This window comes from Trichomonas vaginalis, chromosome IV, assembly GCF_026262505.1.
Source record: "Trichomonas vaginalis G3 chromosome IV, whole genome shotgun sequence".
NCBI classification, from domain to species: Eukaryota; Parabasalia; order Trichomonadida; family Trichomonadidae; genus Trichomonas; species Trichomonas vaginalis.
Genome location: NC_067206.1, coordinates 36,315,962 through 36,338,959, shown reverse-complemented (window position 1 = coordinate 36,338,959; position 22,998 = coordinate 36,315,962). Strand labels below are relative to the sequence as shown.

The following is a 22,998-nucleotide window of genomic DNA, read 5'->3' as shown; positions in this document are numbered from 1 at the left end:
TGTTTTCTAACACGTTTTCTAACATGGTCTAAAACTCTCGAAAATCATGAATTTTTGACATTTCCTTATGAAAGAAAAATAACGCTAATTTTTTTCTAAGAAAAATTTTTATCTTGTATGTAAAGATATGATTTCAACAATCGGCACAACAACAATTCAAACTACAGCACCAAACTCGTTAGTCATGAATCCTACGTCAATGTTAGTAGAGATGAAAAGCTTCATTCCTTCTTCATATACTTTCGAAACAAAAATCCAGAAGATAAAGCAAGAACTTTTAACAAGTAATTTAGACTGTAGTGCGAAAGATGAAACAAATGAACAGTATCTTTATGAAATGCAGGACATTATTGACCATTTACCCAAATTGCCTGAAATTCAGCATCAAAAACTCACTATTCCTGAATTCGACGAAATTGAAGTCAAAGCAACTGACTCAGTAGAAATAAAGAAGTTCATTCGTAAGGTAAACTATGAGTTTCTAGGATTTCATTGCAACCATAAGGTTATGGACAAAGATTGCGACATGGTATATAAGAACATCTCTGACATATATAAATCTGAAGAATTTAAGACCTACGACAACTTTGTTTCGTTAGTTGCTGAATGTGTATGGCAGATAAGAGATAAAGATAGAAGAGGCAAAGTATGGAACGAACAAATAAGACCCGCTATGTTTGAGATGAAGAGAGCAATTGACGCCTTAGTTGTTTTAGCAGGTAAGGTTTCAGAATATAACGCAAAAATGAACCCGCAATGTTCTAAATGTAAAGCAGCAATGAGGAAATATAACTACTCCGTCAAAGAGATAGAACGTATGAGAAACGACTATGCAGACTTAAAGAAAGAAGCAGAAAAGCCAGCAGAAGATAAAATGGACATGTTAGCATTTCTGAACAAAAACTATCCAACTGCAGAAGATTTCCTTCTATCTGATGTCAAGAAGAAGTATAAAGAAACTTTCGGTATCGTTAAAACATTCGATGTACTGACAGAAGAAATAGAAGCTACAAAATTGTTTAGAGTCATGAACCATCGCAACATATACCATGTAAAACGCTTGTAAATAGTTATGTTAGAAAACGTGTTAGAAAACATGTTAGATCTAACATGCTAACATAAACATTATTTTTACTGAATTCCGTATGAAATTTCATGAGTTTTGTGTGTTTTAGACCATGTTAGAAAACGTGTTAGAAAACATGTTAGATCTAACATTCTAACATAAACATTATTTTTGCTGAAAAATGACCAAATTTCATGAATTTCCTTATGACAGAAAAATAACGCTAATTTTTTTCTAAGAAAAATTTTTATCTTGTATGTAAGAACAGAAATGTTAAACACTGAGTTTGAAACAGTTAGAAAGATAGACAATGACACCAAAGTGGTTAGAATAGGTGATTTAAACGTAAGATACTCAAAGAAATACAACAAATATTCTTTGTCAGACATTATATCTCCATCTGAAAAGAAAACAAACCACTGGGTTAGAAATGCTTCAACTCAGAAAATTTTGACAAGAAATCCTGAGCTTATGATATCGGTAAGATTCTATGGAACTGCAGCATATCTCATCGACAAAAGTCTTATACCAATAGTTTTGTTATGGTTAGACCCAGTTGTTGGATATAACTTCATAACATATGGTTCATTCGATACGGAACGTTGCAGTGAAGGCTTACTTTACATCGTTCAGAAACCGAAGGACTTCAATACAAAGAGATATAAGATAGGAAGAACATATAATATAACTCAAAGATATGACAGTACAGTCAATAGAGTCAAGGTTGTGTTTGTTAATGATATGAGAGCTGCTGAAACAGAACTACTTGAAAAGTTTGAGAAAATGTATGGTGCTCCCATAAAAGGTAAAGAAACGTTTGAAGTAGATGAGATAGATAGTGCTATAAAATTATTTGACGAAGTTGCTGAAAAATACATGTAAAGCGTTTATTTTTGGTCTTTTGTGAAAGTCAGAAAATAACGCTAATTTTTTTCTAACAAATTTTTTTATCTTGTATGTAAGAACAGTAATGTCAACATCAGAGAACACAACAACTGCTATCGTTCATGAAGTCATAAATGAAGAATATGAGTGGGTTCAGTTTAACAAACAACTCCGTCTCATTCGTTCGGTCAAAGACGATATGTACCAAATGCAAAGTATTTTGACAGCATGTTTTGCTCCAGATACCAAACATACAGACGATTGGTCCAAAAACCAAAGCACACAAGAACTTTTGAGCGAAGCACAGCGAGACCGACTTTTTTCGGGGTCGCCTAAAACTCATGAAAACAGTGAAGAACAGCGAGTAGGGAAAAAACCGCAGTCGCCTAAAACTCATGAAAACAGTGAAGAACAGCGAGTAGGGAAAAAACCCTGGTCGCCAAAACTCTATGAAAATCGTAAAAATTTGCCAAACGGTTTGAGAGGTTGGTATGTACATAGACTTCTTGTAAATGCAGTTGCAATGTGGGCTTCGCCTCGTTATGCTTGGAATATTTACAGACTTCTTGACGAAATTCACAGACAAGAACGTGAAGAGATGGAAAACAAGCTTGAAGCAAAAGACAAAAGCATTCAGAAAAGAATACCACGTTCGGTACCAAAAGGAAAGGAAAAGAACTATAAGTATATGATTTATACTGAAGAGATGGAAAATGAAGAAGATAAAGATATGGTTATGTTGCATTTAGTCAGAAGAAACAACAAAAGCTTTTACGACCTTGCTAAGATTTACAAATCTGACAGAAATTGGTTCTATCGTGAAAACTTACCGATTTCAATGACACCGAATGAAGATGTGAAACAAATAGTTCAAGATACGTTACCTCAAACACACTATGACATCAAAGGTTGCACAATACTTACATTCAAAGAAGACTTACCATTGTTAAAGGAAAAAATAACAGAGTATTTCGATAACTTCAAAGAGGAAGAATGAACAAAAATATATTTTTGCTTAAATAGCTTCAGGGTCTATTTCTTCAACCATTTCACTTCCTTCGTCAATGTCAATTGAAGCTTCTTCAACCTTTGGTAAGAACTTTTGTATAACATCTTTGTTCGTTATTGTCTTCAGAGATGAAGGATAATATTTCACAGATGTTTCACCCTTCTTATATTCTTTCTGTTCGGAAAGATTTAAAGCAATACTGAAGAAGTCAATGTTAGAGTTCTTTATGACAGTATAATGAGTATCTTTGACATTCACGAAGAAACCCTTTTGTTTCAAAACTACTGCTAACTCTTGTGAAGTATAACGTTTGCGGTCAATGACGATAGCTAATGGTCTGACATACTGACCAAACTTAGATTCTTTCACAAACTTCTTGTTAAAGATAACATTAACGTTTGAAGCATTATTGAACTCATTCTTGATGGCAGTAGCGAGAGCATTGTATGAAAAGAACTTGCAATCTTGCATGTGTTTCATTAAAATAAAAAGTTCGAAATATTTTAAAACTAGCCTTAAAAATGCCTAAAGTATAATGGCAGAAACATAAGTGTTTATATATTTAACGACTAAAAACCCTGGTCATATAATTCTATAACAACAAACTTACAAAGTCCTCAAGGACGATATTGTAAACTGACTTAAACCACGATGACGGACTAAAGGCCTGTTTTGCTCTTTTGACACCAGGGAAGACTTTGTTGTTGTTGAATCGTAAAAAAATACCTTCTTTTGAAGATACTTACTTCAGATATACCACCAACAGGTTTTGTTGACTTATTTAAAACTTTTAAGGACGGACTGTAACATTGTGCTTGCAACTAGAGCAGGTTTCATTATGTTCTGGATTGTCCGGAGCTGAGTTTAGTAGTGAAACGATATTGGCTATAATACAAACTTATATCTGGTATTTTCACTTTACCAAACAGTTTCCTAATAACAGGAAAAGGTGTCATAACAAGGTTTTGTCTGTTCCATTGACTTTAAGTACAACCTATTTATATATTGTTTTCAAACTTAGGTTTCAAAGTGCTAATTTCGAATGTCGACAAGAAACTTAACTATGACCAAAAGATACTTCATGGTTATAAACAAACACTTTCTCTGCTGGTTTGCCTATTGTTGCATTCGAATGCAGAGTTTTCAGCTTTAGTAAACTCAAACCACTTAGCAAACATAAACTTGAACCTTAGTTGACGCAAACTTTGTTCCTGTAAAAACTTTTATGTTCCTGATTGTATTTGTCACAATGACGGCAGAAAGTTTCAATTGGAAGATGCAACCGGTGAAAAGAGTATCTGTATTTACAAGAACAACTTCACACAACAAATAGCTCAAGAACAACAAATGCAACAAAATAGTGCTCAAGAATAAAAAAAATATTTTTTTTATTTTATTATAAAAATGTACAGATAGTTAATGTTTCAGATTTTTATGCTTCCAAAGCGTTTCAGAAATATGTGTTCCATTTCGAGATCATAACCCAAAGGCAAGTTTTCCGGGGAGAAATTTGAAAACGTTTATCATTTATGTCGACTCTGCCCCAGGAATGTATATGTTACTGGAAAGAATGGGATGTTTGTCTTAACAAACCAAGAGCAAACAAGAGTGTCTGAACAAGAATGTTAGACAGGAAACTTAAGAAAATATAAAAGTCGTACAGTTGGTATGAATGATTGTTAGATGCTTGGGATATTCTTATTGTCAAAGTTAGAGATTTTTTCATGTTTCGTGGTTATAAAGTTTTTAACACATCTCCAAAAATTCTATTCTATCTTCCACTGAGATATTAAATATGAACAAGTAGAATGGAAAGAAAATGTATTATGGAGAAGGGGTTAGGAGCCATGGTCAAAGAAAATTATATCGCCAATGGAAACGAAAGAGGTCTATTGAGTATATCTTTATGTTTGGTTTGCAAACATCTTACAACATCCAAGTTGCTAATAATGAAACTGCTCTCATTTATAATTGGAAAAACAAGGAACTGGTAAGAACACTTTCTTTAACAGATATTTTTGTGCAAACTGTTTAGAGGGCTATTCGAACCCTAATATGGAACAAACTTAGAAAACATCTGGCGGTTAAATTTAACTCTCAATAGAGAAATGAAAAACTTATAGTATGTAAACGAACTCAAAGTATAGATACAACAAAGGTTTTAAACTCTGGATGCTTTTGAAGAGTTCTTTTATAAACAGGAACAAAGTTGGAGTTGTTGAAGGAAAAATATAAAGACCAAGAGTTTGTGGAAAATGTTGCAAATTTCATCATGGTTCAAAACAATGTTGTTCCGATGAAGTATAAGAAGTTCTGACAGAAATATGTGTTTTCAGAACGTCAGATTCTCATATCAAGATACAGAATATTTTTGACGACTAGGCCAGAAACTTTGACACCTAACTTTTACAAACCACTTGTTCTTTCATATTTCATGACATTTAGATATTTCAAAGTGTCAATTCCAAGACAAATTCCACATACCGAAGAAAGACAAACATTGTTTAGAAGCAAACAAGAGTATTTTATGAACTTGTTTATATAGATGAGACTAACTTTGAGTGTTTAGATGAAAGGTCATTGTACGATGAATATAAACAGTATTGTTCAAGAGAATAATGTTTATTGGCAGCTTTCTAAAACGAAACATTTCTTGGCAAATGTCAAAAATCTTTTTAGATGTTTCAAACGGCGTTATATACAAAGAAAAATTTTATTGAGTAAATTTTTAAAAAAAATATTTTTTTATCCGAATAGGAAAAGATGACGAAAATATATTTCAGTCAACAAGTACATGACAGAAGTCAAAGAAGAACTAGACCCATTCGCTTATTTGAATGTTTACTTCTACCATTTTGAAAAGTCTACATTTGACAAAGTTTGGAACATCGAACCAGTTAAGTTTGCTATTGTGACTAAAAAATGGTTGCGAAATTTGAAGACTTAGACATAGAAGGTTTGTTAGCAGTCAAAGAAAATTTTGACAGAAGGTTTTCAAACCTTAAAGAAGGCAAAGGCATACAAACTTGTTATACCTTATGAACCAAAGAAAGCAGACGACATGAATATTTATGAGTCTAAGATAGTTGAAGTTCAAGGTAAATTGGGTAAAAAGATTTTTAGAGTCTAAGCCGGTGTGTGCTCCTAAAGAGGAAGAGAGAACATTGACATTGACCCAGAAATGTTCTGTAAAAATAAAATTTTATTTTTACATGTCAAAATTTCTTTTTCTCTTGGCTCTGGCTCTGGCTCTTTCTTCTCTTTTCTACTTTCTTTTCTTTCTTCTCTCTCTTCTTCTTCTTTTCTGGTGGAGTTATGTCAAATTTCTCAGGAACCATATTTATGTAAAGTTCTTTGTCCTTTAATAGCTCTTCTATTCTGTTTCCTATTTTCATCTTCAAGAACAGCGCATGTGTCTTCTTTGCATTTCTAGAACTTTTGTTGGGACTTCATCTCTCCAAGAGGCGTCAGTCTCTGTCAACAAGTCTGTCATTGACAAACTTAAAGACTTCTCTGCCTAATGTTTTATGGTTCTTGTCATATCCCAGAAAACAGAACTTTAGAACAAATTCCCCTTCTTGTTTACACTATGTAAGATTTTATGGTCGACAGAAGTTTTAGAGTCAAAAAGCTTTGTCTCGAATTAGATAGCGAAATCACTAGACATTTTCTAAGATAAAAAAATTTTAATTTTTTCTAAAAATATGTTAGGAAAAAAAGTTTGCTGACATTGACAAGAAATTTGAGAATGTTTAAAACAAGAACAAGAGGAAGTTAGAAAATGCTCAGATAAAACCCATACATGACAAGTTCCTAGTTTTGCTCAGAATGGTATAACAGGTCTAATTGCACCGCCTGGGTCGGGTAAGACTTTCACTTATCTTAAAATGGCTGCCAACAACAAGAACTAGATGAGAAGAACCCATTCTATGAGTTAGTTGTTATTTGTAGTACTTCTGGTCAATTTGACCAAACCGTAAATTCGTTCAAAGATATTATAAGAAGTCTAACGTTAGTATTGTATAAAAGACTCTGAGTTGTTAGATTGGATAAAGAAGTACCAAAGAAGAGTTTTGAAGTACAATGCTATAAATGAGTATATAAATTGCTAAGTTTAAAGACCCAAATGAGGAAATGCAAAGAATATTAGAGAGAAGAAACACTTCAGAAACAACAGGAGAGATAGATCACATTTCGAAGAAAATTGCAATCTTACGATTGGAGACTTACCCTCATAATGTCTTCTTATCTTAGATGACTTTGCTTCTCATCCTTTGTTAAAAGAACAGAGAACAAGATATGTGTCGAATGTCTTAAGAAGCTCAGACACTTTAACATCTCATTTGTCATTTGTTACAGACAGCAAAGAGTTTAAGTAAAGATGTTAAAAGAATACTTACTGACATTATACTTTTCCTGGAGTTTGTCCGAAGACGATTTCATGGAATTATGAAAGAGTCCATGGCAGGTAAGTTTGACAGACATGAAACTATGGGAAGAAGTACAAAGTCATAACAAAGACCCTCATACTTCTTTCAGAATTTCATATTCTACGCAAACAAAGTTTCAAATTGTAAAAAGGTCAATAAAAATAAATGGTTCATTTACTCTGCTTGTTTTGAAGTTGTCAAAATACTCTGTTATTTTTTCACGATTTTCATACGGAATTCAATAAAAATATATTAGGGCTAGATGGGTATATCTAACCCGATATCTAACCTCATTTCTACCCCAGTTATTTTATAAGCGTTTCAACATGGTAAACGTTTATTTTTTAAATTTTGTGAAACTCAACGGTTTTGACACAAGCCCTAAAAATTATTTTATCAGAATTTTTGTTGCTGAATTCAATAAAAATTATTTTTAGGGTAGATGGGTATATCTAACCCGATATCTAACCTCATTTCTCCCCAGTTATTTTATAAGCGTTTTACATGGTAAACATTGTGAATTCGTGAAATTCTAAACAATTTCGTAGCTTCTATTTCTTCTGTCAGTACATCGAATGTTTTAACAATGCCGAAGGTTTCTTTATATTCTTCTTGACATCTGAAAGAAGGAAATCGTCAGCTGTTGGATAGTTTTTGTTTAGAAATGTCAAACATGTCCATTTTATCTTCTGCTGGTTTCTCTGCCTCCTCTTTAAGCAGCATAGTCGTTTTCTCATACGTTCTATCTCTTTGACGGAGTAGTTAATATTTCCTAATTGCTGCTTACATTTTGAACATTGCGGGTTCATTTTTGCGTTATATTCTGAAACCTTACCTGCTATATGACTAAGGCGTCAATTGCTCTCTTTAAACTCAAAAGTTGCGGGTTTATTGTTCTTCCATATCTTACCTCTTCTATCTTTATCTCTTATCTGCCATACACATTAGCAACTAACGAAACAAAGTTGTCGTAGGTCTTAAAACTCCCCAGATTTGTATATGTCAGAGATGTTCTTATATACCATATCGCAATCTTTGTCCATGACTTTGTGGTTGCAATGAAATCAAGAAACTCATAGTTTAACCTTTCGTATGAACTTCTTTATTCTACTGATCAGTTGCTTTGACTTCTATTTCATCGAATTCAGGAATAGTGAGCTTTGTTGCTGAATTTCAGGCAATTTGGGTAAATGTCAATAATAATCCTGCATTTCATAAAAGATATTCTTCATTTGTTTCATCTTTCGCACAACAGTAAATACTTGTTAAAAGTTCTTGCTTTATCTTCTGGATTTTTGTTTCGAAAGTATATGAAGAAGGAATGAAGCTTTTCATCTCTACTAACATTGAAGTTGGGTTCATGACTAACGAGTTTTGGTGCTGTTGTTGCTAACATGTTCTTACAATAAAAATAAAAAAATATTTTTTTAAAAAAACCAACTTTATTTTTTATTTCGGGAAAACTCATGACAAATTCAAGAGGGTAGAAAAAGAGGTTAGAAAAGAGGTTATATCTAACCTTCTACCCTAAAATATATTTTTGCCGAATTCATGAGTTTTGGTTGAAAGAATACGGGGGAGCCAAAAGTGCTCGACCTCAAAACAAGCATTTTCTGTATAAAATTCATGAAAATTTCATGAGGTTAGAAAAAGAGGGTTAGAAAAGAGGTTAGATAACCCATCTACCCTAAATTATATTTTTGCTGAATTCAGCAACAAAATTCAAATTGTAAACGGTTTAATAGAAAAAGTGTTATTTTTTCATGTCCGAAGACTCGAAGTGCAACACTTCCAAAATACGACGAACTCAGAAGAGCAGCATGGCATAGTATGTTCTTGACAACTTCTTTGAGTTCTCCAGGAACACCTTGGAAAATGCCTGAAGAACTCCGACACAGAGAATTGGAGAAATTGCACTCCAATACTACCTTGACAAACAAAGGGTAAACAAAGGGTAAAATAAGACTAAAAACTTAACGTTTAAAAAGTGACATTTTTATGAGCTCCGAGTCACCGAGAAAACTTGGTCAGATGTTAGCAGCTTACTTCCCTGAGGAGGATGGAAGCGTTACATACGGTAAGGTTCAAAAACAACGAACCTGGAATTGCGTACCAAATTCGCAATTACATGACCATGGAAGAGTACAAAGGTTTCTACAAGAGAAACCAGCTCTAAACAACTCAGAAAAGAAAGAATAAAAAGTTTAACTCGTAATTGTTTATTTTTACTTGTATGGGCAAGCTGCAAGAAATGAAGTCGACTATCTCGGTCTTTGTCTTGACCAGTTGGACTGCTCTTGCGAGTACGTCTGTTTTACGGTCTCCAGCTGGTGTCTGACCTTCGTAATTGCGCATGTTCTTGAGAGCCCAGTTGTAAATGGTTGTAGGATTGAAGAGTCCTCTCAGACTGCTTGAGGTAGTCTTCACGGTCACGAAACGAAATCTGTGGTACGAGTCGAATCGGTCGATTTTGAGGAAGAGAGTGAGAGCCTGTCTTCTTCCATAGGGGCTGTTTGCATACTCTTTGCGTAAACGGTTCAGACCTTCTTCGAACTCTTGGTCTCTCTTGGGACTGAGATTGGAATTGAATTGGGGTGGAGGGTTTGACATGAACATCCAAGGTTAGGGAAGTAAGGCATGGGTTGAGGAGGGTTAGTTTGGAAAGCCTTGTGGTGGGTAGTTTGGAAAGCCTTGTGGTGGGTAGTAACCTTGAGGTGGAAATTGGTAGTAATTCGGAGGTCCTTGTTTGGAACTGAGGTTGCTGTGGGGAGCCTTGTGGAGGTGGAACCTGTTGTGGTGCTGGAAGCATGCTGTTTCTTCTGGCTGTGGAACGGGTTCAGTAGGTGGGACGTCGGACATTCGTTTGTTCTTAACCGTCTTTGTTCTGAAACAATTATAATATTGTCTTGAAAAGTACAATATTGTTTAAAAAGTACAATATTGTCTTGAAAAAGTACAAACATTGTCTTGAAAAAGTACAACATTGTCTTGAAAAAGTACAACATTGTTCTGAAAAAGTACAACATTGTTCTTGAAAAAGTACAACATTGTTCTGAAAAAAAGTTCAAACTTGTTCTGAAAAAGTACAGCCGTACTCAAAATTAGAGACATTGTACTGAATTTATACAACAATTGTTTTTCTGAAAAAGTACAACATGTTTTGTAAAAAGTACCACATTGTGTCTTGAAAAAGTACAACATTGTCTTGAAAAAGTACAACATTGTCTTGAAAAAGTACAACATTGTTCTTGAAAAGTACAATATTGTACTGACTCAGTATGGAAGCTTGACCCCTTAGACGAAGCAATTTATCTAATTGAGGTAAATGAACCGGAAGGAATATCTCAAGCAAGTGCAAAACCAAGCAAGTCCATTGGCTTCTGGTTGTCCAAGAATAGTGTCTTAAAGTTGGAAATTGAAAACAGGTGTTGCAATTCAAGTTCCAGAAGGCACTGCATTCGATGATATAAGGATTGTGAAGAAAGAAGCCCTCTTGAAGTTCTTCATGAAACGTCCTTGGATACTACTTCCATATCGTTGAGAGCCCAATTCCACGAATTACACACAAATTCTCAGAGCACTACTTCACTACTCTGGACAGCCGTTCTTCATAACCTCAGAAGGCGACATCCAACCAATTCAGTAAACATCTCATTTTAACTTCACTTTTTTTATGTTTTTACTCACACTCGTACTCAACAGGTTTGTGTACAACTATTTCAACTGTGAACCTTGTTATTGACCGGTCTTCCTGCAAATGCAAGTTCGGTCAATACACAATTTATGGTGGCAAGAAAAGACAGTGGGAATGTTATTCTGACATCTTGTTGTTGCGCTCGAGAGAGAATTGAAATTCCAGACCCAACTCCAACAAGAACTCTCAAGTGCCGAAGACTCATGTGAAGAAGAAGCCTTCTGGTAAGTTTCTTATAGCCATATACATTGCACGCTTTGAGTAAAACATTTTTTTCATTTTTGAATGAAGCAAGTTAAATTCGTCCCACACCAAACTCAATGGACCGATGAAGAGTTTCAAGCTATGGTTGAAGGTGTTGAGAACGACATAGACGGCGAACTTGAAGGAGCTCAAACCACAATTGCAACCAAAATTGCAGAAGTCAAGGAACAAATAGCTCCACTTTAAAGCTACCAAGCTACTCTTGACCTCATGGATACTTACCGTTTAGAAGTAAAGAGTGGAAATAAGACAATTAAAATTAAACTCTAAAACTACGAAGCTATACTCCAAAAGTTAGCAGAAATAGAAGACTTTACCAGAGCTACTTACATGTAAGGGACTTACCTTCAAGCAATCCGACCAAAGATGAATTTTCTGACATTGTCCCAATTTTGTCGAAAGTCAGCTCAGATGTTTTTGAACTGCTCCCAACATATCCAGAATATGAACGTTTGCCTGAACTCTTCCGCCAATCTCAAAAAACGTTTTTTGGTTCTCATGTTCGAAACTTTTTATCGGAAGAGACAACAAACGTTCAGAAGAAGAACAAGATATTATTTTAAACTTGTTGTATGACTTAACGTTCATACAAGCTTTTTGAAGTAAAACCGTCATTCTCAAACCACTTCATTTTTTCGATGTCCGAAACAAGCACCGAAGCCGAAACACAATGGCAGATGTCCTTTCAATGTTGCCAGACAAGCGCCCAGTTCAAATTCAAATTTTGAATTTGAAAGCTCATCTGACAAACACCGTTAAGACTCTCCAAAGTAGTCTTATGGAAGAGATGAAAGGGACTAAAGGTGAGTTCCTCATGAACCAAGCTTCCAATGAGAAAGTCCTGAATGATTTGACGGAAAACTTGCGCATTTACGCGAGAGAGAACCGAGACCTTGCCAGACTCATCTACCGTTTCTTCGAAAGATAGATGCCATTCTGGAAGGTACTCGGAAAGGACAGAACATGCAACACCGTAATTCGTGAGCACCAAATTGAAGAAGGAATTTCGAGGAAGAAGAGAAACACGAAGAAGAAGAGAAACACGAAGAAGAAGAGGAAGAAGAAGAGAAACACGAAGAAAGGAAGTTGGGCAACCCTTGTTGCCGATGACGCTTACGAAAATTTCCCAACCCTACCCATACCAAATCCGCAACCAAGGGAGACCGGCAAGGTTCTTACCCCAGTCCTCAACAACTTGGGACAACTGACCTTAACCTTCGGAATCGCGTTCAAATTTCCATGGCAAGCTTGTCGCAATGCAATGGTTCCAAATCCAACAAGAAGACGAGGGTCAGACACATTGACGGTGGACAAGCTCAACAACCGTAGGAGAACCTCGAGTGGTTCTAAGAGTAAAAAAAATTTTATTTTAGGGGAAACCCCAAAGTAAATTTAGGTGTTTAGTTCATTAAGTGGGTTAAATTAAGGGTAATTTGGACAATTAGCTCCCGACCTCTGAATTGGACTCTTTTCGTCATCCCAGTTGCGTAGGAGGTCGTCCCCGAGGAGTTGGTAGAATTGCCAATCCAAGGACGATTTTTCCTCCCAGGCATTGAGGATGGTACCTGCTCGTAGAGTTTCATGACCTCTGCCTTGCACCAGACACCCTCTCCCTTGGAACGTAAGGCTTCTTCGAAGTGCTCGAATTGCGATTGGCTCGGGACCATCTGAAAATGACACTTTTTGTCCGTTTGGTCAATGTTCGTTCTCGTGTCATAGTCGACGAAAATAAATACAAAACAAACAGGTTATATATGAGTTTGAGACAAGAATGTGTGTAACTCGACCTGTCCGATTCAAATTCGAATAAAAATTTTTTACTTCATGCAATGTTTTATTTCTGTGCCGTCTTCAAGTATGCCCCAGTACTTACGCTTGTTAGAGGACATGAACTTCGGTGAAAATTTTGTCCAATTTGAATTGACCCATCTTTTCACCGACCATTCCATTTCAATGAGTTTGTTATAGCCTTCTTCGTTCGTCATGAGTGCGTCAATGTTCTCATAGTAAACCTTCACTTTGGATTTGACTTCGGAGAAGAATTTGTTGTAGTTGTCAAGGACTGCCTTTGCGAACTGAGGGGTAAGACCAATGTTCGACAATAGGTTTTAATGTGGTTACTAAGCCACTTGACCTTGAGTGAATTCGTACTTCAAAAAACAAAAGGAGAAAACCTTTCAACGAAGTTGTCGACACTTTCTCATAATGTTACTCTTCATCTCTTGAGGTTTTTTAATGGAATATCCCCATGTCGAATTCATAAGCAATTTGAGTTCATTGCAAGTTTGGGGTTTGAAGCTTTCCTAATATCATTACAGTTGTTGTATGACTTTTCCAACTGTATAGTTCCTTCCGGAACTCACCGTCTTCGTTTGGAATTCCAGTTGGAATATATTGGACAAACCTCATGTATGCAGCGTTAAGGTCGACATAGTATATCTTTTCATCTGAGTCGAACTTGTCGCATCCAATGGGTCCAGTTCGTGGAAATTCAAGTGAGTCTCTTATCTTCTGAGAAACTTCTCCTGTTATCTCATAAAACATCGTCGAAGCAACCTTGTTTCATATAAAAACCTTCTGACCTAACTCAGATGCTCTCCAATACAATTTGACGTCAATTGGATGTCTCAATGGAAGTTTGTTATAAGCATCTTGAAGTTCTTGCAACCTCATTGGAAGTTCTTCTGGTTCAGGTTGGTATCCGAACAATCCAAACTCCTTTTGGAACTGTGTACTTCTTTTGTACTAGAACTTTGTCTGGAACAACTTTTGGTCTTGCTAACAGTGAAAAGTTTGTTTCGTCTTTTGGTACAAAAGTTTCTGTCAGCTTGTCATCTGGAATTGGTTCCAACAAACCTTTCTCGAAAAGAATGTTTACAGCTCTGACAATGTTGCACTTGCCTTTCCGAACAATGGGTTTGTAAGACTTTCGTTCAACATGAAGTGGTTGTGGACAATTGCAATCTTCAACCTGGTAAGTCTTTGTCAACAACATAGTCGTCATGTGAAGAACCTTTAGCTGTAGGTATGTTGACTCGGATATTGACATTTGCCAACGGTGCAATTTTTGACAATTGACCTCTGAGAATGTACTTGTCTTCACCACATGACTCAAGATACTTCATTTTCTCATCTGTAACAAGACCAGAGTTCCTGAGACATGTATAAATACAAGGTTCGTTGACAATTGTTTTCAATTGAATTGTAAATTCCATACCTTGTCAAGTCAATGTCAGACTTATTTATGAACGGGAAGATATCCAGCATGTTGTCTGACTGCTTGAGGGTTAGGTTGGTACCATTCGAACTTGACACTTGCAATTCCCTCAATTGCATTCAAAAATGTCTGAGTCGGAGTCAACCATTTGTTCTCTCTTTGTAGTCTTGAAAGCTTCAAGAAGCATTGCAGCTGTTGTGACATTGCCATTGGCATAGTATATATGACCGTCCAAATCTGTTACGGTTAGTCTGAGATTGTATCCTTTCTTATTTCCGTCTTGTATGGCAGGCAAGTACACCCATGAAGCCTTCTTTGTTCTTTCCTTCGTCAAAGTTTACTGTAAAGGTCGACCAAATGTAATTTGACTTCTAACTTCACGATACTTTTCATATGCATATCTTGTTTCTTCCATGGGAGCATGTGCATCTTCACCTTTTCCTTTTTTCCTTCTCAAAGGATGCAATTGTTCGTCATGTTTCCAGTAGAATCTGGCAAAGCCGTCGTGTCCTTCAACTTGAGGTTCACTAACATCGAAAGGCATGTCCATAAGACGTTCTTCTTCTAACCTCTCTAGTCTGTTTGGATAATTTGCGCGTGCTGTTTCTAAGTCCATTTCGTAGCGAAGACCAGACAATTGTTCATAGACTTTTATGGGTCTTCCCTTCCTATATTTAAAATTCTTCGAAACTTTCCAACCATATCTTTCTAACTCTGCTTTTATTCTAGCAGATTTTCTATCCATTCTATATGGGGGCTTTTATATAAAATAAAAAAATATTTTTTTCTTTACTTTACATAACCGCCTGCTGCCATAAGTCTTTGACGCCAACCCATACCAGCTAATGAAGGTTGACTTGGTTTAGTTTGGAAACTAAACTTTGGTTTTGGTTTATCTTCAGTTTTTGGTTTCTCTTCTTTCTATCGTTTTTTCGTCACTTTTCGGTTCCTCTGACTTTACCTCTGCAGGAACAGTTGTGTCGTCAACATCTTCTATAAATATCATATGCCATTTGTTTTTGTTTCCTTTCAACTTTTTGTGTTTGTTGTAAAGTTTAGAATATTTCGACTCTTAGTCAATGAGATGTTCTATAATGAACTGTTGGTCAGTGAAGTAAACTTTTCCATCTTGTTGTCTCGAAAGCTCCTTCAGACTCAATATTTTATTTGTGAGAGTCTGTTTCTTTTTGAGATACTAGCCGTTCCATTTCTATGAAAAAGTGACTTTTGTAGTAGGGTTTGTATTTCCAGACCTGGCACTTTCTATTATTGAATTTTTCTCTTCATCTGTAAGTTCTTTGACAGGTTTTGACAATGGTTCTGAACTTTTTGTTTGTGGTGTCAAATCTACCGTTTCAACTTCTTCGGTCATTTCATCTCAGTATAAAATTTTAGTTTGGTTTGTTTTCAACTGGTTGTTTAGGTTTTTTAAGTCGGTCTAAAACTTCCTGAGGTATAGGAAGAACTTGACAAACACGTGGTGTGTAACTGCTGGAAGCCGACAAATCCATCTTGAACCCATTTGTCTCAATGCTGTATTGTTCATTTCATCTCAGTAAAAAAATTTACATTCCCCAAGTTTGAGGGCGGTTGAGGTTGGTTATTGTTTACCCACTGTTGTGCATGGTTATATCCTCTGTTAAAGAATCTTTCACCTTGGTCCATATAGTGTCCTGCTTGGTTATAGTAGTCATTTGCTTTGTTATAATAGTTTCCTGCTTGTCTTCCTACATTGTCCATCCATCCTTGAACTTTTCCTCTTTGTTTCAGGATTTGGAATAAGATTTGCTGCATCTCGTGCTACCTCCCAACCTTTCTGTACAGTTTGTATAATAGGTTGTGCTTTCTCTTTCAGTATACCTAATGTACTCAAAATCTTCCTTCCAATTCCAAATGCACCTCTGGCTATTGTTCCCACTGCGGGTAAAAATCTAGATGCAACTCCTGCTAATGCGCCAAATAAACCCATTTCTTATAGGGTAAAAAATGACGAATCCAAACAAGGACCCCTATGTTTCTAAAGCGACAAAGGAAGCACTCATGGTAAAAATCTTTAGTTCAACACCAAATGCTTGGTTTATGGATATCTTGGAAAACATTCCGAGGTATAGAGAAGATGGACCACCATACTGGCTAATATTTGTCGGTCAAAACACAAGATACTGTGAAGCCATACCATTACAGTCCAAAAATATTTTAGATGTGAAAACTGCTTTGACAATCTTCGTTGACAAATACCATCCAACAAAACTGACATCTGACTGTGAACGTTCTTTCAAATCAGACGATATTAAAAACTATCTGCGTTTCAAAAAATGTAAACCAATATTTCATTGTCGACCAAAACCCATTCTGCTCTTGGTGTCATTGACAGTTGTATAAAAATCTTAAGAGACTTAAACCAACCACAAGGTGGTGAAGCAAATGAAATGTCAATATGACGACAAAATATAGACATTTCTCCATGGCAAAGATGAGACAAGTTTTAAATATTTACAATAACCGTAAACAAAAAGGTTTGGGAAACCACTCCCCGAAGAAATGAAAAAAACCCTGACTTAGAGAAAGACTTATATATTTAATAGTTTAGTCAAAAGAGACAAACAAGAAAGAATGCCAGGCTTCAAACTTAAGAAAGGTGACAAAGTAAAAATAGAAATACCTAAACGCGACCCATATGAAAAAATACTATTGACTATGACAACAATGGGAACTCGACAGGTACTCGCATTCGTGTTCGTAAAAATAGAAGAAAGTATACAAAGAGAATATTATGAAGTTTTAGGCAAACATGCCAAAATGTACAGACTGCAAGCAGAAGATAAAACTACTATTGTCAGACCTCGTTTCAAACTTGTCAAAGTTCAAGGTGGTATACTTTCAAAGACAGTTCCTAACAAATATAAGACAACTCCTGACGAATATGCTAAAGAAGTTGAAAAATGACGACTAAGCATTTCTATACCATGCGTAAACTGTCATGTAAGGTGGCATGTAGTCTTTTACTCTGTCCCGTTGTTTCCGAATATCCTGTAATGCGATGTGTATGGCTTCCTCCCTCCCTGAGTGTCATCCCAGTAACAATTTATAGCAAACTTAACGTCGTCTTTAACATCATATCCTTTACCTTTTGTCATTCCTGTCAATCCCAATATCTATGCTTATGCCAACCTGCTTCAGCTGTAGTTAAATTTTATGTAGTGACTGTGTGCAGGTAAGTTTTCACCTGAAATCGTTTTACTTCCACCTGTTACCTTTGAAGAGTTTGCACAATACAAAAACCTTTCGACTATTTGAGTCCAAGTTCCAAAACCAAGTACTACTTCTGGTCTGGTAGAGTTCATTGACGTATAAATAGAACCTATAGGATATACTGTTTGAAGTATTTCAATCTTTAATGTTTGAAGCTCTGTTTTGTCTGCTTTTTTATATAACTTTTCTTCAAGTTCATTTACGTCAGAGATGCTATGTCTATGATATTTTTGTGGGTATGTTCCTTCTGTCCATGCGAAAATACGTTCTTTTGTTGCATCTACATATCCTTTTATCCATGTCGAGTCTGCTTTTGTATTCCTTAACTCTGTAACACCTTTCTCAAGCTCTTTCAACTGTTGTCCATCTTCCATTAAACCTCTGGTATGACTTGAAACCGTTTGTGTCAACATATCTACAGTTTCTTTGTCGGCTTTAAGGTCTAAACATCCTGAAACCCACCCTGTATTGGCTTTACCTTCTAAAATCTTTGTTGTCCGTTCATGGTACCATTCAACCATTTCTTTAATTTTTTCATCCTTTTCATCCACATATTCCTTATCTGCCTTCTTCACTAACGCACTAGCCACACGTGCTAACTCATCGTCAACATACTCTTTGTCAGCTTTGTTGTCAATATCTGCCTTCAAAAGAAGTTCATCTATAGGCTTCTCGTTTAAAGTTCTTTTTGTTGGATTTATACAAACAGTATGGTTCTTGTTGTCTTGAAACAGAAACTCGTCTGTCATTGGGTTTAATGTCAGTTTTAGGTTTCCTTCTTTCAATGACTCAGATATCTTAGAATAGTTTGAAAAGTTTGTTGTGTTCTTATTTAGAGCTTGTATAATGAGTTGTCGGTTGTGTTGTATTTCTCTCATAGACGCTGTTTCATTTGACATTTTTATTCTAGATAAAATATGCTTCCAATAGAAAAAGAAATTCAAGAGTTGCTACAACTAAACCATTAGATGAACTTTTTACTAATGTCGGTCAAAAGTTTGAGACAGAGACCGTAAAGCATGAAGGCTATCGTTTTGACTACCCATTAAGATGGTTAAGAGACCCATCTGTCACAAAAGCTATTGGCTTTCGTAGAATGAAGTTTGTGTCTGTAGAAGATAAAAGTTTTCCATTATTGTAAGGTTTCATATAGATTATATATCTGAAGGGAAACGAAAAATGTGGGAAGAAATTGAGCTAATACAAGTTGACCTTTCATCTTCTCTACAGACTGCGTTAAAAAATATAGAAGATAAAATAAATTCATGTTATGCAAAATATGCTGATGAATATGCAAATACCGAGAGCACACTTTATGTGAGAATTGTATATGACAAACAAAATTCACAAGTGTCATTTCAAATCTACGAAGACAATCCAAAGAAAGACGAACAAATATATACAGAATTCACTGCAATGTCATGGTATTATTTGCAAAGAATGTTAAATCAGAAAGTCGAACTTCCTTTAGCAAATATTTACAGTCGATATGCAAGAGATGAACCATATTTATTTAAAGAATGTTTTCGACCCAGCTGCTATTATTGTTCATGCTTCATTTTCTGGCGCCCAAAACTCTTTCTTATGCTTGGCAAATGACTTTTACGAAAAAACCTACAAAGTTATACGAACCACCAAGTGGAAGTATTTCAGACTTTCAAGTATGGTTTACAACAGATGGAAGAAAAGAGAATAATTCCATTATACCATGCGTTTTACTTAGAACTTAGTTTCATATACAACTACTATCGAACGGTAAAAATATAATTTTTTAATACGGTTGAGGTGTTGGATTTGGTTGCCAACTAGACTGTGGTGCAGGTTCAGGCTGTTGTATTAACAGGAGCTTGTTTCTTCTGGTTCAGGGTCTTTAGGATATATACCAACGAACTGACCTACTCTTTTGCCAATATTTTTGACTCCGTTCCAAATTCCTCTTCCTACGGTTTTTATTCCATTCCATATACCTCTTCCAACATTTCGAAAGAAGTTTCCTATCTTACTGAAGAAACCCATTTTACTATATGTAAAAATCTAATGTCCACCTAGTCTCTTACGTTTCCTTCTGAGTTCCATAGCATTCTTTAACTGGAGCTCATACATTCTATTTCTCCTCTGGTAGAAAACATACTCTGGTCAACTCCTGTGTTCGCGTCATCTGCATAGAGTTGTTTATATCCCACTTCGGGGTTTGTATAAAACTCTTTCCATCTCATATTTGCATACCATGGGGCAAACCTAACGCAGCGTCATTTGACATGGCAGTTTGCATTTGTACATCTGTTTGGCACTTGACCATAGTTTGCCATTGCAGTTTGTATTCTAACTTCATTTGGAATATTCTCTGGGTTTGGTTGTCCAGGTTGCTGTGCATTCGCTAAGTTCTGTGCGTCCATTTAATATTAGATAAAAATATCTCTTACGAGTACATATACTGGACATTTGCAGGCATTGGTTCATCTTCATATTCTCTGTACTTTTTCTGCCACGTCAAATAAATAAATGACACAATGGAAAAAACCTAAAACAAGTAGTCCTATTTCAAACCACATTTAGTTACCAATAAAAATTTCTTTGTTATGACACTTTCTCCAGTTTATGGGACCTCTCTCATATTCTATCTTGTCATATATAAACTCATAGTCATGTATGTCCTCTAACCATCTCATGACACTTTCCAAACCACTTTTATCGGATGTAAAGTAAAAGCATGGATGGTTATGTAAAACGTCTAAAGTTTCTAAAGAGTCTCTCAAAGTCCAGTCTACTTGGTATTGAAAATCCCATGTGTTATAGAACGGCGGGTCCACTATAAAGAAAACATTTTCCTTGTCTTTATATTTTTCATACAACTCTGTCCAATGACATCTCACAAACTCTATACCCTCAATATATTTTTCTATGTCCTCTTTGAAAACATTTGTATAGTTAAGATATAAAACTTTTGACATAAGTGTTTCAATGTCATGAACTCTTATAGCACCACTATATAATAGTCTAGCAGATATACTATCCCAGTCTATATATTCTGCTTTCAAAACCTCTCTCACAATATTTTTCTTATCTAATGGTATACGTTCCATCTTACCTATAGGTATCTTTTCTTTCAACTCACTCAATATTTTGTTTTGTGTCTGGTATATGTTTGAGACGGTTCAATATAGTTGTCGAAGTCATTGCATATAATCTTTGAGTCAGGAAATACAGTATGGCACAGATGGGATATATAGAAACTTCCACCGAACAAATCTACAAATGTTAGACCATTCGGTAGTTTCTTAAGTTCTCTCAATAGAATATCTTTACATCTACTCTTATTTCCAAAGAAGGGTAACGGTGGTTTTGTAAAATTCATTTTATATACAATAAAAATGTTTTTTTCCTGAAAAGTGACAGAAAAGTGACAAAACATTTACGAAGAAATCTTGACAAATTCAAGAGGGTAGAAAAGAGGTTAGAAAAGAGGTTATATCTAACCTTCTACCCTAAAATATATTTTTGTCTGATTTTACGAAGAAGTCTTGACAAAACATGAAAACATATATAATTTGTGAAAAGCTCCTGGAAGACCCGTATATAAGAACTTCATTTATACTAAACATCTTCGGGGCTAGAGGGCACGAAGTGCCTGGAAGCCCCACTACCCTTTTTTTTTTTTTTTTTTTTTTTTTTTATTAGTTTCTAATTTCTTTTACTCGTTTATGACTCCATTGATTCCATTCAGGATTTAAACAATGTTTAATTAATCGCGGAATATCTGACATCATCTATATATATAGCTTCTTTTATTTTTCATTACATTATGTATGGGCTGAGTGTAAATGTCTTACAATTTTGAATATTTTTAAATCTTGATTTATTCAAAAACGTAAGAATAAAAACCGTAAGAATCATACATTTTTTACTTCATATGTTAAAAAAAATGATACAAAATCGTTCTATATTGTATGAATTCTTACGTTTACAAAAAAAGTCACACAACCCTTCAACATATACTACTTATATTGTATTTTAATTTCTATGTGAAAAATAAGTCACACTCTGTTCATTTTGATGAGAGTCCTCTGCTATATTTTGTGAGCAGTTAAAAAAATTATTTTAAAAAATTATTCGAAATATAATAACAGAAATGCATTATCTTATTGAGAATTGAATATTAGTTCAACAAATGTATCAAATTCACAAAAGAACTCCACAAAACAGTTCAAATGATTAATATTATTCCAAAATAATCAAAAATTTACATAATAATTCATGTAAGAAGGCCATCTCAGATGTAAGAAAGAATTTAGTCTTAAATTCATGTTGATTAAACGAAACAATAAGTATAAATATATTGCATTTTTAATAAATGAGTCTGATTTGATTTTACGTGTAGTTAAATATGTTTCAGTGTCATTGTTTCAGCTTTCTTGAAGCTTATGGCAATTGGGCAATTCTCAATAACGTACAATTGCCAAGAAAGTTTAAGGTTTGGCAAGTCACACAGGAGGCTAAGCGACACATCAGTATTCTCAACTTGTTCTGCCCAATTCCTCTTGAAGGAGTTCCGACCATCTTGTAAATTCTTTAGTTCGTCGGTGTCTCTGACTTAAAGTACTAAGAATAAATTTAATAAATAATAAATATTTCTACATAACAAGTCATTTAGCCATTATTTCTACTTGAAACCAGCAACAAAAAATCGAGATATAGGAAGAACAATATGCATTTTATTTATTTACTAAAACAATACAAAGAGAAGTAATGAAATGATATGAATAATGATAAACAATTTCATATTTTGTGATAATATTCTTCTTTATCACTAAATCTAAAATAGGATAATCAGTTTCACACAGATATGATGAAAAGTGAGAAAGATTATGAATAGAATATATATTTTGAACATTATTTGTTTTAATTGATCCATATGTTTTATCTATTATTCTGTCACAGAAAGAATCTTTAACTGTAATTGAACCAGAATTTCTTCGATGAACAGATTGATAAAATTCTTTTCCTGGTCCTGAGTTTCCAAGAAATGAACAGTTTTCAATAAGAACAGTTGATCTCCTTGCATAGAATGTTCCATATTTAGATTCTTTGTGTTCATTATTCAAAACATTACAAAAATTAAAAGTATAGTTACCACGATATAATTCTAAAATTCCATTATTTGATGTTGTGTTACAAAATGAT

General features: G+C 34.9%; 5 protein-coding genes across 5 annotated transcripts, besides 1 other annotated feature; 3 read left to right on the top strand and 2 right to left on the bottom strand.

Moving 5' to 3' along the window:
* Nucleotides 1-18,458: part of a mobile genetic element that runs on past the window's edge.
* TVAGG3_0231650 (organellar and viral DNA polymerase type B) lies at nucleotides 131-1,066 on the top strand (the record flags this gene model as incomplete). Its single annotated transcript, XM_051227358.1, has 1 exon — nucleotides 131-1,066. A coding segment is annotated over one exon (936 nt), but the record flags the coding sequence as incomplete, so codon positions are not given.
* TVAGG3_0231640 (organellar and viral DNA polymerase type B) lies at nucleotides 1,538-1,948 on the top strand (the record flags this gene model as incomplete). Its single annotated transcript, XM_051227357.1, has 1 exon — nucleotides 1,538-1,948. One exon carries the CDS (start codon nucleotides 1,538-1,540, stop codon nucleotides 1,946-1,948), a length of 411 nt encoding a protein of 136 aa, XP_051112343.1.
* TVAGG3_0231630 (KilA, N-terminal/APSES-type HTH, DNA-binding family) lies at nucleotides 2,037-2,948 on the top strand (the record flags this gene model as incomplete). The annotated part of the gene is made up of 1 exon (XM_051227356.1): nucleotides 2,037-2,948. The coding sequence occupies one exon, from the start codon at nucleotides 2,037-2,039 to the stop codon at nucleotides 2,946-2,948; it is 912 nt and encodes a 303-aa protein (XP_051112342.1).
* TVAGG3_0231620 (uncharacterized protein) lies at nucleotides 2,967-3,440 on the bottom strand (the record flags this gene model as incomplete). Its single annotated transcript, XM_051227355.1, has 1 exon — nucleotides 2,967-3,440. One exon carries the CDS (start codon nucleotides 3,438-3,440, stop codon nucleotides 2,967-2,969), a length of 474 nt encoding a protein of 157 aa, XP_051112341.1.
* Nucleotides 10,043-10,249, bottom strand: TVAGG3_0231610 (uncharacterized protein; the record flags this gene model as incomplete). The annotated part of the gene is made up of 1 exon (XM_051227354.1): nucleotides 10,043-10,249. The coding sequence occupies one exon, from the start codon at nucleotides 10,247-10,249 to the stop codon at nucleotides 10,043-10,045; it is 207 nt and encodes a 68-aa protein (XP_051112340.1).
* Nucleotides 18,459-22,998: the final 4,540 nt, after the last annotated feature.